Genomic DNA, 18,759 nt, shown 5'->3' on the forward strand with positions numbered 1-18,759 from the left:
ATTTTCAGGTGGCTGCAGCCTCCTCATAGCCCCTGCTCCACCACCTGCCCCACCCTGATCCGGGGCCACACGCCCCACCATGCCTTCCGGCTACTTGCCCAGCTGGGGCAGGACAGGCATGGAGCAGAGCTGCCTTTCTGCCTCTGGACAAGCAGCGTGTAGCTGTGGGAGCTACCCCACCTTCTCCTTACCCCCCTCTCCAGATGAGCCAAGGCTTTGAGTGTATGGGGGGAACATGTGCCCCCAGATGGGGGTGGGGTAAGCGGTGGAGCAGGGACTGGGAGGGGCTGCAACCATCCAAAAATTCACTGTAGCTCCTGCCACCTGCCCAGAGCACAGCCCAGTGCAGCCCCTGTCCCACTCCTTGCAGATATGGGGGCACACACACCCCTATGTCCTCCTGGACCAGAGGCAGAAGCAGCGGCAGGAACCACTGGTCGAGCCACCAGTGATGGGAGCGGCCACCCCTCTCCCCATGCCTGCCTGGCCCCAGTCCCTCCCCCCCCACACCCCTTCCCTTTCATCTCAGTTTCTACCGCTTACCAGCTGCATGCAGTGTCGACCATTGTAAAGGAACCAATCCCCCATTTGTAACACTGTTCCTGTGGGAAAATTGGTTCCGAGTTATGACATTTCCACTTAAGATGAGGTTTTCAGGAACGAATTGTGTCGTAAGTCTGAGGACTGCCCGTACTTACAAATGTTGCAGAGGATTGAAGGGTAACAGGTCTTGTACCTATATTTTTTTAAAGTTTCTAAATGTGATTGTAGGATATACAGATTAAATTAGCCATCTACATCTGGCAAATTTGATTTAAATCATCAAAAACAGAATAACAGACCAACTGAAGAATTATGAGAATTAGTCGGCATGTTTGCTGAAAAAGAAAATTGGCTGTTGTGATCTTTGAGTATTCTTTGAACATGTCAACCAGTTCTTCTTTTGTGACATAAAATTTAGACTTTCAAAGGGCCTTTGACAAGGCTTGACACAAGAGGCTGTTAATTAGAACTTTGGGGTTAGGGACATTCATTCAAAAAGCCTCAGTTGAATTGATTCAGTCTTTGCAGGTTAGTCTAACCTGGCTAGGCTGAACCAGTTTGTAACAAGACAGACATTAGCTCTGGGCTGAGGAAATTCAGGCATATGCCTGAAGTGACTCAGGCTAGATTCTGGAGGGTGCTAGAGCAGTCCTCCCTTCTATTGCACAATGCTGAGCTGAGGGGGGGCACTTTGATTAGGGAGGTCTGCCTGCACCAATCCCAGGTTTTTCACCATCTCAAGGGATGGGGGTGTTGCCAGACCTCAGCCCTCTGCTGGCACTCTAAGGCAGGGGGAGGGGGTACAGTGCATGCATCTGTTGATGATACAGAGCTTTTTAATCTCCCTTCCTGCTTCTTTATATTGTCTGCAGCAAACTGACAGGCAAGCAAGCCAGCAAGGGGCTGATAATGGTGTTTATCACCCCAACAGCAAAACAATTGCCTCTCCATTAGTTCAAACTCTTCTTAAACAGCTTACCAGCTGACCTGTTGATTAGCTCCAAAAAATTCTAAGTGGTCACTGTTCTGTCTACCTGTCCCAGTGAAATTGGAGAGACACCTCTCAGCATTAGCTAACATACCACAGGCTTAGGGTCCGTGGGGCTGGGGTCTGTGCTGTGGAGATGGGAGGGAGGGCAGGGATTCCTGCTTGAGCAGTGATGGGGGGTAGGGCAGGAGGAAGCCAGGCAGGCTCTGCTGTGCTTGTACTCTGTCGGAGCTCCAGCCAGGGAGCAGAGGGGAGGAGCCAGCCCTGCTCTGAAGCAGAGAGCCCCACCCAGCTCAGAGAGCATGCTGGGATGCTGCAGGATTCTGTTCATCTCAAACCAGTAAGGGGTCTGGGACAGACTTTGTATAACTGAGTTTGACCCAAATCAGTTAAGTCTGATACTATGTTCAACCAGGTTTATCTCAAACTGGTTTCAGCCATTTTCAGACTGGTTTATGTGCACTGAACATCTGTTCTGTTACAGGTTTAAACCAGTTCCTGATCACTTAAACCAGTTTATGTGTAATGTCTGTCCTTAGCCCAGATGTATAAAAACCCATATAAATAGGGAACATGCAACTGAATGATGTTGGAAAATGAAAGCTAATACTCGTTGTAGGGGCTGCTGCTTAACATTCTAAATTATACCAACTTAAGCAGATCTCTGTGGTGCATGTACAGATCTGAATAAAAATCTCTTAATTTTCAGGTGCAGCCAGAAAAAACCAAGCTATTGGGTATTATCTTTAGCTAACTAGCTAATGTTGATAAATGGGTTCATGAATAATTTGGGGAGTATACAGCTTGCAGAAATCTTGTGGTTTAGCTGTAGCTGACAGTATCTCAGCTAAAAGTGCTCAACCCCTGGCCCATGTTGCTCCCCAAGGTTACAGAAATTTGGCAGCATGGAAGTGGTGACAGTGTTAACTGCTGCAATTGGGAACCTCAGCAAATTATCACAGCCACTGCTCTTCTACTGCTAAATTTCTGGACCTGTGGCTGGATGACAGTCCCACAGGCAGAGTTGGATCCAGTTCATGCAGAATTGGGTCCACAGACTAACGCCACGCACCATCCACATGTGGGATCTGGCCCATGGACTAATCCTGCATCACTCATTCTGCCCATGGGGCCAGAAGGTTGGGTGCCACTGGTACAGGCAATACTGGTAATTTAATCTCAAAGAAATTTAAAAGCTGAAAAGGGTCAAGCAGACAGGCCATGAAAATGATTTAAAGTCCAGGGAGCAGTGACATGAAAAAAATCAAGATGGCTTCCTTTGGAAGTATGATAAAAGAATATACAAAAAAAAGAATGGGATGGAGAATAGTATAAAGATTGATTAATGAACTTCTGCTCTCCCATCTTGTAATACAAGTATATGTTGGCAAAAGGCCTTCTCTTGCTTGGAGTGTCTCGAGAGCATAAAACACCTGAGTGATCTCTCAATAGAGTAATAATATAAGAATTTGCATAAAATGTAAGGAAGTTCTGTCTACATGGAAAGCTGTCTAATCAGGGTTGGCCAGCCCGCAGCATGCATGCCACAGGTGGTATGGGCAGCATCTGTGCATGGCATGCAGCAGATTGAGGAAGGAGCAGAAAGTAGAAGTAGAATTCAAGAAGGGGAAGGTGGTCAGGGTGGCTCTTAGGGAGGGCATGGAACTTACCTCATATCACACCTAATTAAACACCCACTGGTTTTAAACTATGCTGTTTATGTTGTTTATCTTTCAAATAAGTAGATGGATTTCTGGCTCTGGGATGCCACCTAGCCAACCTTCATCACCTATTTAAATAGGTTCTATTGCCCAAACTTGGCTTTAGCAGAGCATGCGGTACTGTTACTTCTGTCTGTTTACACATCTCTCTGGATATTGTTGGAGTTACAGAAGGGAAAAATGTGAAAATAAAGGGAGGATAGATGTGATTTTGCAAGAATTATTTTTCTGGTTTACTATTTTCAAAGTTGTTTAGTTCTGTTCTGCTTTGTATTAAAATGCAAAGTGAAAATGACCTTTATGTTGTTATAATGAGCTGCACCTTGCGTTTCTGATATTTTTGTCACCTTGTCTGATTTACCTCTTCACATATTTACAGCTATTCTTTCACTTACAAAGAGAACGTTCCTTTCCTGAACACAGAGCCAGATTTTATGCTGCTGAAATAGCCAGTGCTTTGGGCTATTTACACTCTATCAATATTGTATACAGGTAAGCAAAAATTCTAAATTTTATTCTTGTGCTGCATAATTATAAATCCAGCAACACAGATTATTGACCAAAACAACTGAGTGCAATCTTGTTGTAGAGCATAACATAGCCTTACTGATTCCTAACAAAACTTCTGACTACTGTTTAAGAATAGAAGCCTGCCTTAACATGTTTAAAGATTTGTGTAAAAGTGACTGCTCATGAGTTTTAAGTTTTTAATGTAATTTCTTTGTTTTTAATAGGGATTTGAAACCAGAAAACATTCTCTTAGACTCACTGGTAAGTGTATGTTTCTGATGTTCTGAATTTACATGTAAGATAATTTATATTTGCTCAGCCTTAAATTTTTCTGTTATAACAGAGTCTATTTTTTTTCCCCTTTATAGGGACATGTTGTTTTAACAGATTTTGGGCTCTGTAAAGAAGGGATTGCTACTTCTGACACCACTGCAACTTTTTGCGGGACACCGGAAGTAAGTTAGCACCATTTTGGTAGCCAGTCTTCTGCTGCTAAATGTTTGAATTAAATATTAATATTTTTGTTCAACGTTTACATTGCTAAATATTTAGCTGATCACCTTCACCATCTGCCATAAAGCTGGCAAGTCAGTCAGCAACATGCAAGTCCTTGACTTCAGGAAAGCTGACTTTGACAAGCTCAGGAGGCTTGTCAGTGAGGCCATAAGGAACCACTACCCCAGGGGCAGGGAAGTTCAGGAAGAGTGGTTGCTCCTCAAGGGAGTGATCCTCAATCCACAAGTAAAGTCTGTTCCATCTCGGAGGAAAGGCAGCAAGAGGGCACAGCAGCCCCCTGGCTCTCCAGGGATCTAGCAGACCTCCTGAGGCTAAACAGAAAGGCCTACAAGGGATGGAGGATGGGATTCACTTCCAAGGAGGAATATTTTGCACTGGTCCGGTCCTGCAGGGAGCAGAGCAGGAAAGCCAAGGCTGGAATTGAATTCCAACTAGCTTTGAGCATCAAGGACAATAAAAAGTGCTTTTTCAGATGTGGGGAGCCAAAGGAAAAGCAAGGGCAACATTAGATCCCTGCTGAACCAGATGGGACAGCTGACAACTGATGCGCAGGAAACAGCCAAACTATTAAATGGTTACTTTGCGTCAGTCTTTCATCAGTCCCAGGGGATGCCCATGGCAAGCATGGGACAGGGAGGTCTGGGTGAGGGAGATCCCCTGCCCTCCATTAATGCTGACCTCGTGAAGGAACACCTTGAGAAGCTGGATACCTTCAAGTCAGCCGGCCCTGACAATCTGCACCCCAGGGTACTCAAGTTGCTGGTGAGCATCATAGCCCAGCCCCTGGCACGGATCTTTGAAAACTCCTGGCGCTCTGGTGTAGTGCCTGAAGACTGGAAGAAGGCCAATGTGGTGCTGATCTTCGAGAAAGGAAGGAAAGTGGATCTGGCTAACTATAGGCCCATCAGCCTGACTTCTATCCTGGGGAAGGTCTTAGAAAAGTTTATTAAAGAGGCCATCCTTAATGGACTGGCAGATGCCAACATCCTGAGGGATAGCCAGCCCGGGTTTGTTGTGGGTAGGTCTTGCTTGACCAATCTCATTACCTTCTATGACCAGGTGACCTATCACCTGGACAAGGGAGAAGAGATTGGTGTCCTATATCTTGACTTCAAAAAAGCCTTCGATCTGGTATCCCATGATCACCTCTTGGTGAAACTGGCCAGTTGTGGCCTTGGGTCCACCATGATCCGCTGGCTGTGAAATTGGCTCCGTGGTCGGACCCAGAGGCTAGCAATTGATGGAAGTCAATCGTCATGGTGTCCTGTGACCAGTGGGGTCCCCCAAGTCTCTGTCCTTGGACCCATATTGTTCAACATCTTCATTAATGATGTGGACATTGGAGTCAGAAGCAGACTGGCCAAGTTCTCTGATGACACCAAACTCTGGGGCAAAGCATCCACACCAGAAGACAGGAGGGTGATCCAGGCTGACCTAGTCAGGCTCAGCAAATAGGTGGATGAGAATCTGATGGTGTTTAATGCTGAAAAATACAAGGTTCTCCACCTTGGGAGGAAAAACCTGCAGCATCCTTATAGGCTTGGCAGTGCTATGCTGGCTAGTGCTACGGAAGAAAGAGACAATGTGGGGGTCATCATTGACCACAAGATGAACGTGAGCCTGCAGTGTGGTGCTGCGACTAGTAAAGCGACCAAAATGCTGGCTTGCATCCATAGATGCTTCTCAAACAAATCCTGGGACGTCATTCTCTTCTTGTACTCGGTCTTGGTGAGGCCGCAGCTGGAGTATTGCGTCCAATTTTAGGCTCCACAATTCAGAAAGGATGTGGAGAAGCTTGAGAGAGTCCAGAGAAGAGCCACGTGCATGATCAGAGATCAGGAAAGCAGACCTTACGACGACAAGCTGAGCCACGGGACTCTTTAGCCTGGAAAAGCGCAGGCTCAGGGGTGATCTGATGGCCACCTATAAGTTTATATGGGGTGACCACCAGTACCTGGGGGAACGTTTGTTCACCAGAGCGCCCCGAGGGATGATGAGGTTGAATGGTTATAAACTCCTGCAAGACCATTTCAGGCTGGACATAAGGAAGAATTTCTCTACTGTCCAAGTCCCCAAGGTCTGGAATAGCCTGCCATTGGAGGTGGTTCAAGCACCTACATTGAACACCTTCAAGAGCAAATTGGATGCTTTACCTTGCTGGGATCCTATGACCCCAGCTGACTTCCTGCCCTTTGGGCTGGGTGCTTGACTCAATGATCTTCTGAGGTCCCTTCCAGCCCTAATGTCTATGAAATCTAAAGCTTAAAAATTTGGAATCTAGAACATTAGAATTCGGGTAAGAGACACATTCATAAGGCTTGCTTTGGAACTGAAGTTAAGACTTGACATACAAAATGCAACAAGTTACTATGTTAAGCTGGTAGACACTACACAGCAGTAGAGACTAGCCTGCTGGTACTAGAACTTTTCTGTACCATTCTTGCCTACTTTGGTTCTATGGTACTGGAATTTCTAGATCACTGGTTCCCAGTCTCTTCTACTCCTAGGCAGATCTCACTTCTAATCTGAGCCTGACTGCTCAAATTTAATTTGTGGGGCTTACAACTCCTAGTTTAGGAACCACTGACCTGGATCCTGAACGGACATTCCATGAGACATGCAGACTGTTTGGTGTCCAGTTTTTGATGCTCTGGTGTAAGATTTTTGCAAGCTGTGTCCCTCCACTGATTTGTAACAAAGAGCCACTGGATAAATTTTGTATCTGTTGACTTAATCCTCTACCTCTGTCATAAGTCTTACTGAAACAATAGAGATGATATAACTATACTGTAGCATTAGGGAGGGACACAAAAGATATCCGTGATGTTGATGAATGAAATGTTTCCACTTGACTTTCCCATTTAGAAATCCTTCATCCATTATTTAAGCTCATGAGGGCACCAGCAGTCGGATAATGGCTTACTTGCCTTGAGACAGGAAATGCCATTGGCAAAAGGAAGCTGGTTCTTTGCAGATTCCTGCATTGTGATTCCAGCTTTAAGCCAAAACATTTTTTTTTCTGCTTGGCTGGCTAGCTGAAGTTGAAGTTCAGTGACCTTTCTCTGAAACTTTTAAGAACTGTGAAGTCAGAAATGACAAATCAGCTTGTCAGTAGAGAAAATGTTAATTCTAACTGGGAAACAGTTGTCTGAGTCACATGCCAGCCAAATGTCAAAGAGATCAGTTTGCCTTCAGAACAAGGCATATCTTTAGCAATCTATATAAACTAGTTTATTCATGGAAAACATTATCTTTTATTGAAACAAGTGTTTTACCATAACCAGACTAACTTTTTTTTCCTTCTAGTATCTTGCCCCTGAAGTGATCAGAAAGCAGCCGTATGACAACACAGTAGACTGGTGGTGCCTTGGGGCAGTTCTTTATGAAATGCTTTATGGGTTGGTATGTATTTACTATTCCCCCATTCAACTTATATCCACAGTTAACAACACAATTTCAAAGTTTTTAAAAATGTGCCTTCACTAATGAATAACTTTGCACCAGTTTGCCTTTTGAATTTTGTTTTGCCTTTTGTTATCTAAATTTCAGTCCTCCAGCAAACTGTGCCATTAATAACCCTGACTTGGTGTGGGGACTAGCAGTCATCATCCAAGGGATATCATGAGTCAGTTAAATCAGCTGTGCTGCCCAGTAACTCATGCTAAACTAAACATTTTTGCTAGATGTCAGTGCCAAAAACAGTTAAGTATTCTTTCATGAACATTTCCAGTATTACGGTTGATTCTTCTTATTTCTTGTATTTCAAGAAAGCAATCTTGTTTCAGGTTGGGTTTATGTTTTGTAACTGCTCGTACAGCTTGTACAGCTCCTTTCCTCTACATTTCCTTTCAAAATGCAAACTAGGATCCTATTCCTATATGAAGACTTATAGCAATGTTGGGACAGCTTAATTCACCCATGTATGTGCTCCCTTGGACAACCTCAATAAGAGTATTAAGTGTAGATAGGGACTACAGTGCTTGGGTGATAGTTGCTGGGCAAAACATATAAGGTTCCAGAAAGAGCCAACAGAGAATTGGTCTCTATATGTCCTATATCTCATGTGGAGTAAAGGACTTAGCAGGGAATGGGACAGGCATATTTTAAGTTGAAAAGAATAGCATCTACTAACTCTGTCCACAGAGCAGCCAACAATAGGATGGGGGCAGTTTCTTACTGCCAACAGATTGTTTTTCTGACAGAATAATTTTTTACTCAATCATCTGAAACTAATGTACTGAATAGCATGACTTCCTAACCACATTTGTCTTCTGTTGTTTTTGTACAGCCACCTTTTTACTGCCGTGATGTTGCTGAGATGTATGAAAATATTCTTCACAAACCCTTAAATTTGCGCCCAGGAATCAGTCTGACAGCCTGGTCTATTTTAGAAGACCTCTTGGAGAAGGACCGACAAAATAGACTTGGAGCAAGAGAAGACTTTGTATGTAATGACTTGGCAATACATTTTTCTGGCACTGCTTTATTAAAAGGACACCCTCAGGTTTAGATTTGCAACTCAGCTTTACATGTAGGAGACAAGATGAGAGAACTGCTTTCAAAAAACACCTGTTATCACCCAAAAACCCTGAAGGAGAAGAGTGCAGAAACAGTTTGTCGTGGAACTTAATGTTCAGAGCTTGGCTTTGTTAGTACCTGTCAGCAAAGGAAACTCATTTCCTAGCATATTATTCCCTTAGTTGGACTGATGTAACTGCTATCTCTGCTAAAACAGGAAAATAAGCAAAACAAAAATAGTTATTGCTCTGGTAATGTCAGCTTCGCTGACATGAAAAAATGGGGGAAGGTGGACCAATAGTATGGAAGCAGAGTTGATTTTTTTTTTTTCCAGGCTTTTAAAATGGCGTTAGAATAGCAGAAAGCATTTTTGGAAACTTGCCAGTGTTCCTCGTTAAGTTTGAAGAGGCTTAGAGAAGTTCTGAATTGTCACGGGATGGTGCTTTCTCCTTTTGCGTTTCTAGGTTTGACTAGTCCAACATGAGATTCCATAGGCCAGCACAGAAGTTCAGCTAAACTGCTGCAGCACCATTATTACATTTTTGCAGCATGAAGTAAATGAAGAGGCAATGATGTTTGGGAGGCATAGTATTTACTGCTTCAGGTATAAACAGAGGGTGTACTGCAGAGTCCTCTTGAGAGAGTGCCCTATATTAGCAAGTCTTGTTAACTGGAAGCAGGAGTATAAATGCTATTTTAAAAACCACCTTGACATGTGGTTTGCTTCAGATCTCTACTTATCTGAGAAAATAATTCTTCAGCTTAAGAATATAAGTATGATCATAAGAATGAATCATAGAAAGTATCGTAAGAATGATGCCATATTGGGTCAGAAGATAGTATCTTGTCTTTTTTGTCCCATCCATATCTGTTTTCTTATTTGTTCCCTGGAATTTTTTGTGCTCCTGTGGTCTCCCTCACTGAGGGAGGTTTAGTTCTCTTGTTGGGTGTAGGCCTACCACTACACACACAGAAAATAGGCCTGTATCTCAGTGGCACAGAACAGATGTGAATGAGAAGAGACCTTATGCAGGAGAAGGGGACACATCAGACTGGTTACACCCTTTTTCCCCCCTTACAACTTCCGCTATTTAGAAGACTAAGAATTCCTAATGTGAAGGTTGCAGTCCTCCTGTCATGCTTAATATACGTCTGATGGACCTATCGTGCATGAATTTGTCTAATTTCCTTTTGAGCCTTAGTTGTTAGCTTCTACAACATCCAACTGCAATGAGTTCCATAAGTTAATTGCATGCTGTGTGATCTGATACAGAAACAAGGCAGCACACACAAAAAATAAGCCCAATGTGCCAATAGTTTGTTTTATTATTCCTCTTAGAAGGTATGGCTAAAACTAGATAGGGAAACATCTTTGGATAGGCAGGCCAGGATATTTGAATCTGGTATAGTGGAAGGATCTCTGAAACATCTAAAAGCTTATCTTTGCTTCTTTATTGCAGCTTGAAATTCAAAGGCATCCTTTCTTTGAATCTCTCAGCTGGACTGACCTTCTTCAGAAAAAGATTCCCCCACCATTTAATCCTAATGTGGTAGGTGCCATTTGTCTTTTCAGATTATTCTTCTAAAATCTGTCTGTTTCAATAGCACCACTCAGTGGGAAGAGAAGAACTGTACCTCACTGTGGCAGATAATAGCAACCCCAGAGGACTCAGTGTTGCTGACCATTTGAGTTGCTTTAGTATAGGGGCTCTTAAGCCAGGAGAGCTGAGAAACCATTTTCTCATTGTAAAGTCACAGGCAGCAACATGCCAGTAGCAAGCCTGCTGTCCTGTTGTCATAGCAGTGCATCCACTTGTGATAAAATTTAAATTTGGGGTGCACCAATACAGCTTTTGGGGGCTGATACCAATAGCCGATATTTAAGGAGGCATATTGGCTGATACCAGTCCGATATCTGATACAGCTGCCATCAGCTGGTAGGTCTGGTGTGGTGGAAGGGGAGGGAATGGGTGTGGGGGGGCAGACCAATGCCCCCCACAGTGAGGGAGGGGACAGGGACAGGTGCTGCTCAGCTGAGGAGGGGGGGCGTGGGATGGATCTGCAGCTTGTGGGGTGGGGGCAGCTCCCACCACTGCTTGCACCCTGGGGGGGTTGGGGAGGGGCGTGTCCTCAGAACTGCATGGTGCGGGGTGGGCTTCAGCTGCATGGTGGAGCTGGCACTAGACAGGGCTTTTCTTGCCAGGGGCAGGGCTCCGAGTGGCTTCCAATGGCTGTGGGAGGAAGCTGCAGCCACCCCAAATTTTGCTGCAGCTCCGCTCCCAGCCCCGCACCACCACCTGGCGCAGCTTTCCTGGTGCTTGGGTGGAGACTAGGCATTCAGCCGGGGCTGCGGCAGGCAGTGGCATGGGGCTGGGAGTAGAGCTGCAGTGAAATTTGGGGTGTCTGCAGCCTCTTCCCAGTGCCACTGGAGTCTGCTCCAGGCCCAGCCCCCAGGAAGGAAGAAGAGCCCTGTGCAGCTCCGGCTCCGCCCCTCAGCTGCAGCCTGCCCCATGCCGTGCAGATCCGGGGGCACTCCCCCCCGCACTCCTGGAGGGAGCTGCCTCTCCCCACCCCAGCTGGGCAGTGCCTACCCCTACCCCCTCCGTCATCTTGGGGGGCGTTGATCTGTCCTGAGCAGGCCCAGGCAGCCCCATATGGGCTGCAATCAACCGCAGCGTGGGGTGCCAGCCATAGGCCAGGTGAGGGACCGCTTTTCCCGTGCTCCGCACCAGCTTGTAACCTGCCCCCGCTGTCAGCCTGAGCCCCACAACAGCTCTGGGCTTGCCCACCAGGGTTGCACACAGCAGCAGCAACTGCAGCCCCTCTGCTTGCCGCACCATTGTGCCAGTAGTTTGGCAGTGTTTGCTGCTGCTGCTGCCTGCCTGCAGCTTGTGTGCTGGGTAGCCCAGAGGTGGCAGTGGCAAACACTGCCTGGCACAGCAAGTGGGGGGCTGCAGCTGCTGCCGTCATGCACAGCCCTGATGGGTGAGCCCAGAGTCAGCACAGGGTGCAGGCTGGCGATGGGGGCGGGTTACAAGCTGGTGCTGAGTTCAGGGAAAAGCAGCCCTTCACCCACCCCATGGCCAGCACCTCATGCTACAGCTGCTCACAGCCTGCCTGGAGCTGCCTGAGCCTGCTCAGGACAGTCCTGCATTGACTGAGTGGCTGCAGCAGGGAGTACCAGCCACAGGGGGGGGAAGGGGCCACTTTTCCCTGCACTCAGCACCAGCTCCTTCCCTGCTGGGGAGCAGGGGTCGGGGCTGCACGCTGCCCCCTGCCTGTACCGCAGGTCTGGGGGGCACTGGGAGTGAGCAGGTGCATGGGGCCCACACTGGTGTCCCGGGGCCTGTGCTGGCAGGGCCCAGAGCAGGGTGGCAGGAGTGCAGGGTCCCGGGCCAGCAGGGGCTGTGTGGAGCTGGGCCAGCTCCACCCTCTCCATACTGGTGCAGCCCAGCCTGGCTCCACAGACCCCTGCCAGCATGCACCCTGCTCTGGGTCCCACCGTTGCTGGCCCTAAGACATTGGGACATTGGTCCCAAGATGGTGACCAGGGAGCAGGGCACCTGTCAAGGGGTGGGGCGATACATGGGGCCCTCGACAGCTTGCCAAAAATGGGTAAGCGGCCCTCTGCCCAAAATAATTGCTTGACCTTGGTTTAAATGCTCCCATAGCCACTTTATTTCTGTTCTTCTTGAGTCAACAATTGGTTTTTTTAGCTTAATAACATTTTTTGTGCATGGTTTTAGATTTGTGACAATTAAAGAAACTCCTTAGTCCTTATTTTGGTAAATTGACTAAGCCAAACTGTTAAGTTGTCCATCACCACTACAAATCATCCTAGCAGCCCTTTTCTTTTCAGATTTGAATTACTCCACTGAATAAGGGTCTCCAGGATTAAAATGCTACCTACTGATGATTATGCTAGTGCCTTAGTACAGGGGTGGCCAACCTGTGGCACAGGTGCACCCAGAGGTTACAGGCAATCTGTGTATGTGGCACACTGCAAATTGGGGGCAGATGCAGGGACCAGAAGGCAGAGAGTCAGATTGGGAGCACAGGACAGGGAAAAGAAAGAGTAGCAGATGGGGCACAGGAAGAGAATTGGAGTGACATTTGTGGAAGGGCTTGGGGCTTAATTTGTGGCACACCTGCCAGAAAGGTTGGCCTTCACTGTTTCAAGACTTTGGTCATTCCCTGCTGCTACTTATAATACATCACCTACACCTCCATTATATTTGCCTTCCAGGCTGTATTGGTGTCTTGACTGTGCAATCAAGTAATATGTCTGTCTTTCACCTCCTTAGTTGTCTCCAATCAGTAAGACCCAAGCCTAATTAGCAAGGTCAATCTTTGAGGAACTCCAGTTGTAGTCTCCCTCCAGACTTTTACTTCCTCTGTTTGCGTAGCCCATCATCCTCTTTCCTCTTACTCGGTTCATTATTCATTTTATGGGGTTTTTCCCCAATAATTTATCTTCCCATCTTAACTAATAAATTTTCCATGTGACACTGTATCAGTTATTTAAGTTATTGTGTATATGTTTCTTTGTAGTTTGTTTGTCTTTTGGGGTTTTTTTTAAACTGAAGTCCATGTAATATAGGTCTTCTGCATGTTCTTTATTTAGAGCAGTGGTTCTCAACCTTTCTAGACTCAACACACCCCTCATTAAATTCAAGGCGCTCTTTGGAAAATGCCAGCTCTTAGTTTTCACTCGTTTTTTTGACTACGACAAACAATACAGCAATTCTTCTGTTGCAATGAAATGAATGAGACCACAACAGGTCAGAATATATCTAGTACTATAGATATCAATTTGAAATCTCTGGGTTTATCTTGTGCATCATGTTTGCACATGTAACAGTAGTAATATTGTGCAACACCCTTAAAAGGATTTCAAGGCATCCCAGGGCACTTCAACATCCTCAGTGAGAATCACTGATGTAGAAAATCTGTTACCTTATCACAGAAAGGGATTGGGTTTGTCTGGTAAAACCATGCTTCATTTAATTTAATTTTCAATTTACCTTATGTAATTTACCTCCCCTGCTCATTAAATTTATTATTTACCTCAATCTGTTATGAAGCTCTGCAAGTATAACTGCAATGTCAGTGAATATCATGTAGTGTCCCTAGATCACGCTTCCCCTAATTACAGGTAATTTTTTTTCTATTCTGCGCCCAGTTTGAAATGATTACTTTAAAATCCTGGTGGCCAGTCCTGTAATTTCGTAAGCCAAACTTTCCGTGTCTGGCAGATCTGGATGTCCCCAATTTGAGCTCATTAAGTTCCCTGAGTGGAATAGTTTCTGCTTCTCTGTTCCCCTTAGTTATCCTGCCTTTACTCCACCATTGCTGCAAAAGTTGTCCTATTTTTCTTATTTGTATGGCCACAAGATCTTTTACTATATGGAAGGGGGGATTGTATGTTTGGGGTATTCATAAAATCTAATATATTTTAATTGATTATTTTACCCATGTGCTTTGACATGCAAAATTTGTATCTTGCTTGTTCCTCCTCCCCTTTCTCCCCATCCCTCCATCCATTCCTTATAGGAACTGTATTTATTGCTAATATCCTTTTTGGGAGATGCTAATAATCCATTTATCTCTGGAACCCTTCTCTTTCAGATTTTTTTTCTTGCTGCTTTGGTTATGTACTCAATTCTTGCACCTTTGCTTTCAAGAAATTCCAAACCTCCTGCATTTTTCTAGTCAACTAGATAGAAGAGTTTAAGGACTTTATACTCTTTGAAACAGAAAACCATAGATTCAGGCTTACTTTATTTATCTTTCATTACGGTCCATGATCAACCTTGGATCAAGTTTGTTTCTATGACTAGCTCTTATATTTGCCAATACTAAGTCTAAAATAGAATCATCTCTTCTTGATTCAGAGGTTCAACTATGACATCTGGGAACACATGGGCCGTACTGTTGTTATTAATATTTATTTTATCTGGAAGTTAGTGCTGTTCTAAGAAACCGTTCTGAGTAGTATTGCTTTAAAATATTCAAAGATGAAAATAAAAAGGAGCACATGGTTTCTGTACTTTTTTTAATTTCTCTTCCAAAGCTTTAGGAAGCAGCACTTTTTTTTTTTTCTTCTGGAAATGTTTTATCAGACTTTGGCTTGTCCTACTTTAAAAGTAATCACTCCAGGTTTTTGGCCTGCGATATAGTTCAAAGAAAAAACTTTATAGGCATTTTTAGGGACTGCTGCTCTTTTCATTTATGGGAGGATTTAACTTTAAAGTTGAAATCTAATAATCTGTGTTTCCTGAAAAAAACTACTTTAGAAATGCCATGTTAATATAACTAATAATTGCTCTCTACAAATCCGTTCATAGCATCTGACGAAGTAAGCTCTACTCTCTCTCAGTGAGTTAGTTTATAATCTACTACTCTGTCTGCCTTCTACCTAATAATTGTTTGTTTATTATTTTTCTTAGGTTGGCCCAGATGATATCAGGAATTTTGATGCAGTATTTACAGAAGAAATGGTTCCCTATTCGGTTTGCATCTCGTCGGACTATCATATTGTAAATGCCAGTGTACTGGAAGCAGATGATGCATTTGTCGGATTTTCTTATGCACCACCTTCGGAAGACTTGTTTTCTTAGGAGGTTAGGAATTGGCAAATGCCTCACAAATACAACTCTTAAGATGAACTGAAATGTTAGGGCATAAACATATTCCAAAATATGTGTACCTAGTGCCTCATTTTATATGTAGGGTGAAAACTTAGGAACAGATTTGCTCTGCTGTATATGAGAAAATTGGGCATTTTGAATGGCTTTCTTTAGGATGTAAACTGTTACTCCAGCTGCATAGTATATTTTAAAATGAAGTTCTTTAGAAGCTGTTCCTTTACATTGATCTGTTTTTAAGCAAGAACACTGACTGACTGTTTTCCTCCAGGTTTACATTTAATGCCTCTCCAGGATTTGGCTGTCTTTAGTAGCAGCAAACTTAGCACACTTATAAATGCCTTTGTAATTATTTACAGTGACTTATGTGCTTGAATTGTAACTATGCAACTGTCTTTTGTACATCATTTGTTGAAAAAAGATAAATGTTTTCCATGTTTCATAAATTTTTTAAAATGCAAGTTCATTACTTGACAGCACTTACCCTAAATTTTAATTCCTCATTTAACTGTAAGGATTCCTACAGAATGAAAAGTTTCTCACTTGTTTATCACCTTACTTGTATTCATCATTACCTTGCTCTGGAAGTAATCCATTTTGAGGTGTAAAGGACTGTTCACAGAACAGGCTGGCACAAACTAACCCTAAAGGTTTGGGAACATTACTAATTAATTGCACTGTCTATAACTCTTACCTTTTCTATGGTGAAACATCTTATTGACAAAATTATCAGCATTGAAAAATATTCTTGGTTAAAAAAATATTTTTTTCCAAAGATTTGTTGGGCAATAATTTATTGCTACCTTTTGAAGGCAATCTTGCTTATACCCTATAGAAGGGAAATGGTGCCAAAAATTAGGTTTGTTTAATTTCTTGTATGTATTTGAAATACTAATATATTCCAAATTAATTGTACCAATATTCATAATTGTTTTGTCTTTCTGTATTTTAATATGTACCAACTCTAGGATCTTCACTTGATACTTGGGGGAAAATAGCTATTAAACTACCTTTTTCAATTATTTCAGTAATGTGAAAATATATATGCTGTACATGGTGTGTGCTTCTTGTGACATACACACACATAAATGAAATGCTAACATTGACCAACTTGTTTGAGACTTCAAAAAAAAATACAACAAAACACGTGCAGCACAACTTGGAATCTGATTCCAGTTGTAATGTAGCTTCCTATAATATTTTTTTGTGATCTATGTTATCTGTATATAACAAGTTGTTTTTGTCTGCCACTAAATGTGTGGTTTTATTCACAAATACATTTCAGTGTCTCAGTAACCCAGTTATAAATTAATGCTTTTCCATGGAAATGACAAGCCATACTTGGAGTTTATCATCAGAGACGCTTGAAATGCTTGTTGTTTAGAGGTGACACCAGTTGCATTTTTAACAAAACATGAGCCAATAAAAGCAACACTTGTGTAATTAAAAATAGTTCTATTTTAAACTACTATGTAGGGAAGTTGCAGAACTCAAAACTGAAGCTTGAAGCAAGAGTTCTCCCCCATTTGCACAGTGATGAACTGGATATTGACAAACTGACAGTGTCAGCAAGAGTGGATAACTGAAATGGTACTGGTGGGAAGGAGGGAGAAGTGGAAGAAGCATATAATTCTACTGATTTCAATCTGTAGTGAACTCTTAAGATTTTTCTCAGTGGCCATGTATAGCCTACACTTCTGAAACTTAATTTTGGTGGATTTTGTAGCATTATATCAATCTAGAAGAGGATGCAGCTGAATGTGAAGAATTGTACTTTGAAAAATAGGTCAGTAGTCACACTGGATAAGCTGTAACTATAGAAATAGTTTCTCTCGAAAGTTATAAAGGATGGTCAAATACAGCAGCAAGCTCATCTTTCCAGGTTTTACACACATCTTTTAAAGAAAAGAGATGGAAAGCTTCCTGCCACATATTGGGATTTAGGGCTGTGCAAAGCTTCGGTCACTGATTTGATTTGGCCTGATTCAGCGGCTGAATCTCCAAATCAAATCAGGAGAACCTTTAATCTCTCTGCATTGAATTGGAACCCTCCAAATCAATTTGGAAAGAGTCGACAATTTGGACATAGACACAGCTTTAAATGTTTTTTCTACATACCTCAAGGTGGCTCCTGAGTGCTGAGATGGTGGGGTGGATGGAGTGCAGGGGGCAGAAGTGCTTCCGGTGCACTTCTGGGTTGGCTGGGGAGCATGCAGGGGGGGCCCACGCCTCCCTGGCTCAGCAACTGGTGCCTCCTGGGTCTGGGGGGGCACCTGGGGTCCCCCCCACAGCTGATCACTGAGCTGGGGAGGTGCAGGGGGGCCCCCAGTGCGCTCGGCAGTGGACCCGGAAGTGGACTGGAGGTACTTCTGGTCTGCTTTCAGGTTCACCATTGAGCATACAGGTCCCTCCCCCCTACACACCCATTCCTGTGGGATGCTCCATCTGCCCCAGCATCTCAGTATTCACAAGCTGCACCTGGTACCTTGAGGTCTTTAAAGTTTTAAAACATTTAAAGCTGTGTCTGTGGCTGAATTGCTGATTCTCTGAATCAGCATCAAATCTTCAGATTCATTTTCAGCCGAATCAAATTGGGGACAGTGATCCGAATCAGTGACTCGAATCCCTGTCCCTGATTCAGGCTAAATCCAAATTGAATACAGCCTGTTTCACACACCCCTACTGGGATTTCTTCACACCTTTGAAAGAATAATTGATATCAAGTATTTTGCATGTACAAATATGCTATAAGTGCCAAGAATTGTACGACTAACTCCAGCTACATCGGGGCGGGCAATTATTTTGGGTGGAGGGCTGCTTACTGAGTTTTGGCAAGCCATCGAGGGCTACATGACAGGCAGCCAGGGGTAGATAAATATTAATTTTCTAAATCTTTCAGGGGCCCCACAGGCCAGATAGAATGGCCTGGGTGGTTGCATCTGGCCTGCGGGCTACATTTTGCTCTCCCCTGAGCTACATGCTGCCCAACCATAGCATGCTTTACAGCAATCCAGGTGCTATCTTTCAACTTTCATGTAGATTTGGAAATTCAGGTTAACCACTACAAAAGTCCTCAGGATGGAATCTGGCCTTCAGACACTTCCTTTCCTGTCACTCATTTCATTGTTTTTCCTTTAAGTGTGTGTAATCTCAAATGATCCAGCTGGCTGTTGTAATGCTTTGTTACATTTTCTAGCTAAAAAAGAACTAACTGTATAAGGGAAAATGCTGAAAGCTCTAGAGTAGTATTGCTAAAGTAGTGGGGTTTCTTTGTCTATACAATAATTTCATAACAAACTCTTTCTTGCTATAAGTA

At 43.8% G+C, this 18,759-nt stretch overlaps 1 protein-coding gene across 3 annotated transcripts in view; it reads left to right on the forward strand.

The window, feature by feature from the left end:
* Positions 1-16,739, forward strand: part of SGK3 (serum/glucocorticoid regulated kinase family member 3) — a 96,472-nt gene extending 79,733 nt beyond the window's left edge. For all 3 annotated transcript variants that reach the window (XM_090040093.1, XM_090040091.1, XM_090040092.1), the window contains 7 exons: positions 3,632-3,744; positions 3,987-4,023; positions 4,131-4,217; positions 7,585-7,680; positions 8,567-8,722; positions 10,257-10,346; positions 15,246-16,739. In XM_090040093.1, the coding sequence (XP_089896219.1) occupies positions 3,632-3,744; positions 3,987-4,023; positions 4,131-4,217; positions 7,585-7,680; positions 8,567-8,722; positions 10,257-10,346; positions 15,246-15,416 (750 nt within the window). In that variant the 3' untranslated portion in view covers positions 15,417-16,739. The remainder of the gene's footprint in view (positions 1-3,631; positions 3,745-3,986; positions 4,024-4,130; positions 4,218-7,584; positions 7,681-8,566; positions 8,723-10,256; positions 10,347-15,245) is intronic.
* The last annotated feature ends 2,020 nt before the right edge of the window (positions 16,740-18,759 follow it).

Source organism: Crocodylus siamensis, chromosome 3 (assembly GCF_052110815.1).
Source record: "Crocodylus siamensis isolate JL-2025a chromosome 3, ASM5211081v1, whole genome shotgun sequence".
In the NCBI taxonomy this organism is placed as follows: domain Eukaryota; kingdom Metazoa; phylum Chordata; order Crocodylia; family Crocodylidae; genus Crocodylus; species Crocodylus siamensis.